Raw genomic sequence first — 9,465 nt, forward strand, 5'->3', positions numbered from 1 at the left:
TTTTGCACTAAAAACAGCTCATTGGTTAATTTGAACTCGTTTCTAATTCAGCAAATTTTTCTCCCAGTCTTAATTACACCTCTACCGAGCCAAAGGACAACCGCAGCAAAAAATTTGGTCGGAAGTTGAAGAAATAACTAGCACGCATGCTTAATGAAATTAAATAGAAGAAAGATGTCAACTTAAAAATACATAACATATCTGGTAGACAAAATGTAGGATATATACAGGGCCTTATGCAAATTATACTTTTTAGTATTCATCGATTATGAACTCTTTGCGCGTCCATTCAAACCAATTCCTTGGATTCTAAAAGGGTGCTGCCTTCGCGTTTTCTCTGGACGTTCAAGGGCGCTTCTTAATTTTCTCTGGTATTCTCTTTCTGCTTCCTGTAAGAGTAGAAAATTATCATCAGATTGTCGCATGTTAAGAATGTTGCTTGCATGAAATTAATCAACGGAGAACTTTAATATTTTTATCTTATAAAACCTAAATATAACACTAACTATAACATTAAGATATTAAGATCTCGAAGATCCCCAAAGACATGCAAAGTACTCACACAGTGGCTACCACATAAACTCAAACGATTTTAAAGGGAAATGATAATATTACTTGCTTATTTGTAAACTGTTGGAAAACAATACAAACAGGACAGAAAAATAAAACGAAGGGAAACAATAATTCACATAAATAATTTACGATGGTCTAAACAGAGTTTTCAAATCTGAAGTTTAAAGTCTAAAAAACTCAATTTTCTACAAGATTTTATATCAAATAATTTTCTTCTCAATTGTGACGTGTAACTTTGCATTGATACAAAGCTTTGATAATGAGAAAGAATTTGCCAACCTGCAAAGACTGTATCTCTTTTCTAGCCTCATCGATTTCTTGCTCTTTCTTCCTGCGTTGGAATTTGATCTGCTCGACCAGGTCCTCCTGATAATGTTTATTTTTCTGTCTAAGTCGATCCAGTTGTTCAGCTTCCACCCTCTTGTACTGCTCAATCTGCTGCAGCAACTCATGTCGTTCTTTCAGGGCGCCATCCTGCTCTTTTCTGCGAGTTTCATCTTAAAATAAAGCATAATATAAATTTTCATCTTAGAACATTTTTTCTATTCTTAGGAGCTGACTCAATGTTGTGAACAAACTTAAGAACTGACTGCCTGATAGACTCTTTGATGTCCTAATATTCATAAATTGGTAAAAGCACATAGACATATATAGCAATAACTCTGGATATTAAAGATATAAAATTGCCAGCAACTTATATCAGAATGTGCGTTTCGGTGAAGAGATTTTGGTGTATTGTTTCAATTTGAATTCCTGTTGCAACTAGTGGATTTTTTTAGATGTGAATGTAGTATGACAAGGATGATGAATAGTAGATTTAACAGAAATATTTGGCAGCACACAAGATTGAGACATAACTACATGTTAAGATGGACTTATATTTATAAGAAGGGTCACTGAATTAGACGGGACTTTTATTCATGAAATAAATTCTGAGCGGCAAAACTCTGCTTTCCTTACAGCCAATAAATTTCGATTAACTTACCTCTGTGCCTCATCTGTTCTTTTCTAGTCGTCAAAACATTCTGTAATAGGGCGTGTCTCGCTTCCTTTTCCCTTTCTTTTTTCATATCACGTTTTGCATACTGTTTTTCCACTTCTTCATTGACAAGCATGTCAAACCTCCCCTCTCGATCTTTCTCTTCTTTTCTCGTCATTTCCATGTAATGCATGAAACGCTGATTTTCTTCTCGAAGTATTTTCTGTATAAACAGATTGCTTGTTCAATTAGTGCTTACACTATATGTGAATAATGTTGTGAAGCAGATATTTTTGGATAGCTAGTTTAACATGGTTCTTTTCCAAGACAAAGTATTTGAAGTGTCAGGCTAGACCTGGGAACCCGATGCGTCAAGCCAACATGTAGAACTGCGAATTTACTTTTTCACAATTATACCTGCATGGCATGGTATGGAAATCTTAAAAACTTATCAACGCTGATAACCTTGAAATGTAGAGATAAAAATTTCAAGCAAAGCTCACATAGAGCAGGCACGTTTTTATAGTCTACAGTGTAGAGCAATAGCAATACAAATTGAGAAACAAACCTTCCTGTTCTTGTCCTCAATTTCTTCATTTTTCGAATCTTCTATGACTTTTTGAAGTATTTTCATGTCCATCGCGAGGTCTTCTTGCCTTTCTCTAGCCTGACAAGAAAAAATATGTTACTTAAATTTTGACAATTTTTTTTCATCAATAAAATTTGATTTAAGATTTAAGTATCATTAAGCTGTTAGATAAATTTGTCTTGAAGTTCCATTGAGCTACATAAACTTTTTATAGCTAACAGCATTGAATATTTTTATAAAAAATAACAAACCTCCTTCTTGTCTTTCAACTTAATTGAGATATCCCTTGCACGTTTGGCAGCCATCTGTTTACGCAGCCTCTCTTCAGCTAAAAACTGTTCTTCTTCAGTCCGGATAGCAGCCTCCTGTTTCTAATTATAAGAACTGATGTATTAGTTTTCTTACTAATGCTATGATAATTTAGGTTCTAAAAACTTGATTAGAATGAAAAAGGCATATAGCGTATTTTCTTATCCATGCTGTGTTTGGAATAATTACAAATAGGAACTCTCTATACTGAAAAAGGTGATCAACTCTGAAAGCATGGAACTGATTCAAAGAAATACAGATACTGCTTTTCAAACTGGGCGAACTTTACAGGAATACAACTCCAAAGGTCAATGCGAGTTAAGAATTTAAAACATATCAACCTTCTATATCAAACTAAAGCACAAGAAAAAAAATTTGTACCAGCCACTCAGCTTCAGATTGTTTCAATTGTCTTTCCTCTTCCTGTTTTCTTTCAATGGCAGCTTTTTGAAGGTTTAGAATCTGCAAAATGAGGTGGGAAAGCTTGTGAGATTGCACCTGCTAGTTTGAGTTGGTTCAGCAATTCAAAATATTTTGGGGCTATTGGTGTAAATATTTTATAAAGAAGATAAACAAGAGAAATTACTGCTAAACTGATCCATCATAAAGTGCCCGATGCAGTAAAGGTAGAGCAGTACACATTTTGGTGTACAGAACAACTCATTTCTAAGCTACAACTCTGAGTTTTATGCTTATTGTGATCACAAGCAATAGAAAAACAATGTGAATGCAGTGGCATAATTGATTGTCACAAGGGAGGCGGGAGAGAAATCACAAAACAGCCTCAACAGTGACCATTCATCAGGGCAACCAAAGAGAACATAATTCATGAGCTTTTCATAACCAATTTAATATGGTACCTTAACCATGTCTCTGTTACGTTCCATTTGTTCTTTTGCTTGAAGCTCTTCTCTGTGAGCTTTTGCCTGTCTATCTTTGTCCCATAACTCAGCATACATTTGTTCTATTTCTTCCTCTTGCTCCTTTTTCTGAACTTTTTCAGAAAGTTGGGCTTCTCTTTCAGCAAAAAGCTCATCCCGTTGTCTTTGGCTTTGAGTAGAGCGAAGTTCTTCACATTCTTCCCTGTTAAAATAAATTTTCAAGGCATACTTTTCATCATGAGCTACACAATATTCATATTTTTTAAAAGAAAATGGTATTTATTAACTGTCATCCTATATTTCTAGAAGAATTTATCTCATATCCAAGCAAAGAATCTACATTTTAATTCTAATCCAAGTTTTATTAAGAAGATACCTGAATTTTTCTTCTAGCTTTTCGGCAACAAATGCTCTTCTTTCTGCTTCTCTTTTTGCTCGTAATTCATTTGCTCTTTGCCTCATTTTCTCTTGTCTATCTTCAATAGATTCTTCCTTGGCTTCCATTTCTGCCAAATAGAGTTCCTCCTCTGCAATTAGCAGCTCACGCAGTCTAATAAACATAATATGTACATTGTAGTTCCACTCCTTTACAAGCATTTTTAAATCCAACTTAATAAAAATAGTTCTTTCATTTCTATATACTTATTTAATTAAAAGAACTGTAGTTTGTCATTCCTGCTTCCTGTAAAAAGCAGGAAACATTATGAGCAGTAATAGGCATTACAGCACTACTTTCAGTTTAGCCATGGGGGTCTATGATAAACAGGGAAGGTGGAAAATTTCCCAATTCCCAATAAACAGGACTCTATGGTAATAAATGGGTAGGGTGAAAAATTTTCCAAATAGTAAGTAAAGGGGTGAATGGCTAACAGTTCCTTCAGATTGGAAACAGAAGAAACATTATCGAGACAGTTTCTTATAGTTTTGCTGTGAATAGAAAAAAACTATTACGACATGGCAGAATAATAAAATATTTGGTGCATGTTTCAATTGTTTCCTCTTGTTCTAAATGTGCCTCCATATGCTATGATGAAATTTGTTGTATACATCTTGCAGTTTCTTGATACAAGGCTAAAAAATTATAAATGGGGAGTCTGGGAAAAAATGCCATTGGTGAATTTTTTCTTCAAACTATTGTGGACTTAAAATTTTGTTGTGGTTGGAAGCAACATTGTTTTCCTTGGATGAAAGTAAGAGAAAAAATATGGTTCAGTTTAAGCGCAAGGTATAGATACCTTACATCACTGTTGCAAAAGAATAGAATTTTCCAATTCTTCTGACTTTATATCTACCTTATGAAAAGACCACTAGTTGTTCTTTTCTTCCTAAGAAAATTTTAAAAAAAGGAAAAAATAAAACTTATGAAAAGCTAGCATGACAGAGATTAAATATATAAATAAATAAATAATGGCCTGAACAATAAAAACAAAGTAACATTCAGTGTAATTACTTGTCTCGTCTTTCTTCCAAGCTAATTCTTTCATGCTGTAGTAGGGTGTCAACTCTGCGTGTAATAACATTTTTTTGAATCTTTTTATCTGTAGCTTTTTCCCATGCAGACTATAAAGAGATAAGGTGTAATAATCTCAAATAAATGCTTCTTTTTCATAGCAAATGTTTAATCGTGTTATAGGTAATACAAGTTTGAAAGATTCCAACAATAGAAAAGGAATCTTATTGGAAAAACAATATCTTCAATCAAGGACCGACATAGTCCAAGTAAACACAACTAGATCAAGCCTCTTTCCAGTCTCTAGGCTTTAAAAGATCTAAAATATTTTTTAATGAACAAGTTGTGTTATAAAAGATTATGGATTTAAGTAAATTGAAATTAATATGTAACAGTCTTACTTTCAAGTCACATTGCTGTTGATATATTGTTTCTGCTATTGTTTTCTCTCTAAGCTCTTCATTTTTTCTCCTTTCCAAAATCAAATGCTCAGCTGGTATCTTGTTCTTTGGCTTGGCAACCTTATGATATGATCGTAATTATTATATTGCTATGCAATAAATAAGTCAGAAGTGGTTGTATTTTTCTTAAGCATATGACAGTTAGCACAATAGTTTTTTGTGCCAAAGCTTACTGATTTAATGGGCATTTAAATTGGCATTTATAATGGGCAGTGAAAGGTTAAATTGATTGGAAATTCTGATTGAAACAATGGTAATGTTTAAAGTGGAATTGGTCTTCTAGGAAATGCAGTAAAAGTTTATGCACCATGCACTGAATTTGGATCATGCATCAGGCACCGCGCAGCCATTGGGCTAGCAGGGGCTAAACCCCCACTTTTTTGCAAAAGTAGGTTAGAAAATTTTTTGGAAGGCTTACTCTAACGCAACAATAGATAGTTTACTCCTATGTTGTATTTTTGACTGGAAACCCTTTTTGTTCATTTTCTAGGTGTTTTATCTTGTTTAATTAAATGATGTATTGTCTAACTTGTTTAGCTTGGTGCTTTATTAGCCTCAAGCTAATTTTATCTATTTGTATAGTTATTGATATCTTCTCTGAACCAGAATGTTTATAAAAAATCAGTTGAAATAAGGAAGTGTTTTCTAAAAAGGGCATTTTCCGGCGTTCTAGATGGCACAGCCTCAAAATTGTTAGGGCACACCCATTTCAGCCCCTCCACTTTTAGACTGGTGTACGGTCCCTGTCATGTATATATTTGGGGCATGGGTCATTTCTTGCTCTAATGAAGCCCTTTGTGCTAGGGCAAAATATTAGCTCCTGTTAATGTGCTTGTTTTTATTGTTTTTTGTTCTTTGTGCATTGCAGTGTTCCCTATTTTCTACATTTTTATTAACTGTTTGCAAAATGAAATCCGTTGGAGCTCTTGGAGCAGCCTGCTACAGTGACCTTTTCTTTTTTACATGTATTTATCTGTTCTGTCAGGGTTTCTTGCCACCTTTAGCAATGCCTCCTTTGCACAAAGGGAAAAAGAAGAAAACAGTGCCCTTTGTCAACACAGTGAAAGTAACGTTTGTATTATTTAGTGAAATAGTGCCTTACATAGTGTTTTACATGGAAGATAGGATAGGTCCTCAGAATAGGCCCAACCTCTATGGCATGGCACCCGCAAACTGAATATGCAACTTGTACCAATGTTGGGAGAGCAAAATGAAAAAGCACAAATGATCAAACATCTTTCTATTCCAGAGCTTTTTTGACTTTTTGACTACCGTTTCGTAGCTGCCATATATTGTATGGATAACTTCAGGGCTGCGTTAGGTGGTATACTGAATTTTGTGCATGCACCTGGTGATGTTTGTGGATGAAATGCTTAACAATATTGTCTGCAGCACGCAGTTCTAGATTAAGAATGAAAACGAATTGAAGTATAGCATAAATTTATTACATTGTACGAAACTGCAAATCTAGTCAATCGTTGTGATTGTCAAACAAGCCAGGAAAGCCCGCAAAACGTCTCCGTCTGCCCTAATCAAAGTTTAAAATTTGGTTTTCACCAAAACATGATTCAATAGTACTTACGATTGCCACCGAATGAGGAGTTGGACCGGTGAATTCCCGAGTCCTTCTTAAAGACTGGATCATCATTTTCAAATTTCTTGGCAAACTACTAATGGAAGGTCGTAAGTCTTCAAGAATAGTCTTCCATGATGTCTCCTGTTTCTTAGTTACTACCACCTAGGGAACTAGGAACGAGTTTGTTTGTTGCTAAGGCCCCGAGCGCAGCGCCAGTCAGACCGCAGAGGAAAAGCCGTCGTGGAGATGGGAGTGGAAAGGAGACCAATTTGTTGACAAATTTTAGCATAAACATTTAGTTTTTTCGAAAAGTTGTACGGCAACGATGCAAAAACATGTGGTATACTGTCTTATAGGTTTTTCTTGTATTCATTATCAAATAGTACAGTCTCTACCAAGCTATCTACCAAGAAGAAACACCTTTTTCAGTAACTAAAATAACTCCCTACTCAGAAGCATATAAAAATGAAAACCCGTGCAAAAATATTGTTGCACTGTTACAGAAAAATTTCAGCGCATCTGTAACTCTCAATAAAATGAACGCTTCGAAAGCTGAATGGCATCGACGTTTATTACAGAGCCTGAAAAAGTGATCAGTTCTTTTTGGACACCTTTTGAAGTATACAAATGTCGAAGAAACGGGAAAGGCAGAAAATAAGAAACGAAAGGGTATTGGGTGCAGGAATGAACTACAGACTATCACTGAAAATTGTGATAATGATAAAGAGCCACGAAAGGATTGCAAAACGAATCAGATCTGGTTGGAGGGATAGTATGTTAGATCATGAGATAGATCAGCTGGTTGTTTAAGTCTGAAGGTGAAAAAGTAACTATTTACAAAATAAAAATATTTTGAATCAGAAAGTGAATTTACACAAAGTTGGACGATTTTGAATGCAGAGAGGAGACTATTTTGAATTCAGATGACCCAAAGCAACGTATTTTTTCAACGAAGAGAAAGATTCTGCATTGAATCGATTAGATAGCCAAGACGTTAAGGAAAATAACACTAGAAAATGTGAGTTTGAATCGGGCATCTGGAAAAAGAAGCAAGATCTTGTTGATGAGAATCTGGCCTTGAATATTCATAGATCAAAACTTTATTGAAAATGTGTTTTAGAAAATAATTGAGAAAAGAGAAGAGACATCTGACACATAATTTGGGATCTAGATTGTTTTTACATTAGTGTCCCAAATTAAACGGGGCTTGTGTCCGTATAGATACCAGTGGCGTTTCTACGGGAGGGCCAGGGAGATCACGGCCCTCAGAAATTTTCTTTGCCCTTGGTTTGCCCCCCAGTTTTCTTTCAAAAGTCAATGTTTTCTTCCAAAGCTGTTCAATCGTTTTTTTTACTTTGTTAGGGTTGCTCTCTTTTTTTTGCTCAATGCAATTTTCGTTGCATTTTTTAACAAGCTAAGGACCATTTGGTTTGTAACATAAGTGAAATTTTGGCTCCTCTCTGTAGTTACCAAGAAAAATTCATTCTTGATAACACTGGTCAACACAACTTTTCTGCCAGGCGCAACCCCCATCTACATTACCTAATTTTGGGGTGTTGATTTGAAAAATGCCATCCGTTTTTTTCTAGCACATCAGGTTTTGTCTGTACAAATTTCGTCAAATTCAGGTAATTTAGCGTAAAAGGTGCGGTATTCATTAAATTTTGGTGAACACTGATACCTATATAAGTATATGACGCTTACACGATTTTTATGCTTAAAGAAGCATACTTTATTTCCAATCCTTCAACATTTTCAATAGCTAAATCATACATAAGTTTAAGGAGGGGGAGTATCCGTTGACGAGGGTTTTCCTCCTCCCCCCTCCCCCCGTATTAAGAAACGTTGAAATCGCATGACCATTGTGATATAGTGTAGTGGAATTAGGTGTGAAAACGCTCTAGCCCGGACAAAAATAATATAAAGCTGAAACTTGGCACAGATGTTCTATTCTATGTTAGGAATGACCAGAAAAAAAGCCCCATCAATTGGGCATTGGGAACTCCTTATATGGGCAAATCCCATGATCGCCGACTGATCAGCAGGGGCTCAAAACTTTTGTCGCTAAAACCACATAACAAGTACATCTTTTGATAGAAAAATTCATGATGAACAACTTTTCTTTAACATGTTTGCCCTTAGAATGTGTAATTAAGCAATTAAAAGGCAATATAAAGAATAGGACAAGTGAATATAGAAAAGCGCGCGAAAAATTTGCTGACGACATTCTGCTCTTGCTGAAAACTTTCAATCTAATTCGCAACTTTTTCGACGCAGAATCAATTTAGCGTGCAGATAATTATAAAATACTTGCATTACAATGAGTGAAATGTGTGCTTTGTGCAAGGAAGGGTTCGAGAAAGAGTCAGCGGTGAAGGTAAGGGAGAAAGGACTGAGGACACTTGCCCGAGTCAGTGAATAAAGATATTTTCCGGACTTACAAAGGTACGTTTTACTAATTAGTGATGGTGATGCTATGTAATGAAATGTAATTAAGTTTGGGGCATTTGCAGTCGAGATGTATTTATAACAGAAGTCCATTGATGCAGTGGTAATTTCCTCCTCAGTAAGGGTAAAAGCGGTATTTCACTTCGAGGGTTAATAATCTGTAATTGGCCCGGTGTATTCTTATTATAGTCAGCCAGCA

The 9,465-nt window shown here is 35.3% G+C and overlaps 1 protein-coding gene across 1 annotated transcript; it reads right to left on the reverse strand.

The window, feature by feature from the left end:
• Positions 1-125: 125 nt before the first annotated feature.
• LOC135687170 (cilia- and flagella-associated protein 53) lies at positions 126-6,984 on the reverse strand. Its single transcript, XM_065203667.2, has 11 exons — positions 6,825-6,984; positions 5,183-5,302; positions 4,782-4,891; positions 3,708-3,881; positions 3,311-3,533; positions 2,832-2,912; positions 2,393-2,512; positions 2,121-2,219; positions 1,559-1,775; positions 853-1,070; positions 126-389 (listed from the first exon to the last, which is right to left on the reverse strand). Exons 1-11 carry the CDS (start codon positions 6,888-6,890, stop codon positions 267-269), a joined length of 1,551 nt encoding a protein of 516 aa, XP_065059739.2. The 5' UTR covers positions 6,891-6,984; the 3' UTR covers positions 126-266.
• Between the last annotated feature and the right edge of the window lie 2,481 nt (positions 6,985-9,465).

Source organism: Rhopilema esculentum, chromosome 20 (genome assembly GCF_057945365.1).
Source record: "Rhopilema esculentum isolate cy_ngs chromosome 20, ASM5794536v1, whole genome shotgun sequence".
NCBI lineage: Eukaryota > Metazoa > Cnidaria > Scyphozoa > Rhizostomeae > Rhizostomatidae > Rhopilema > Rhopilema esculentum.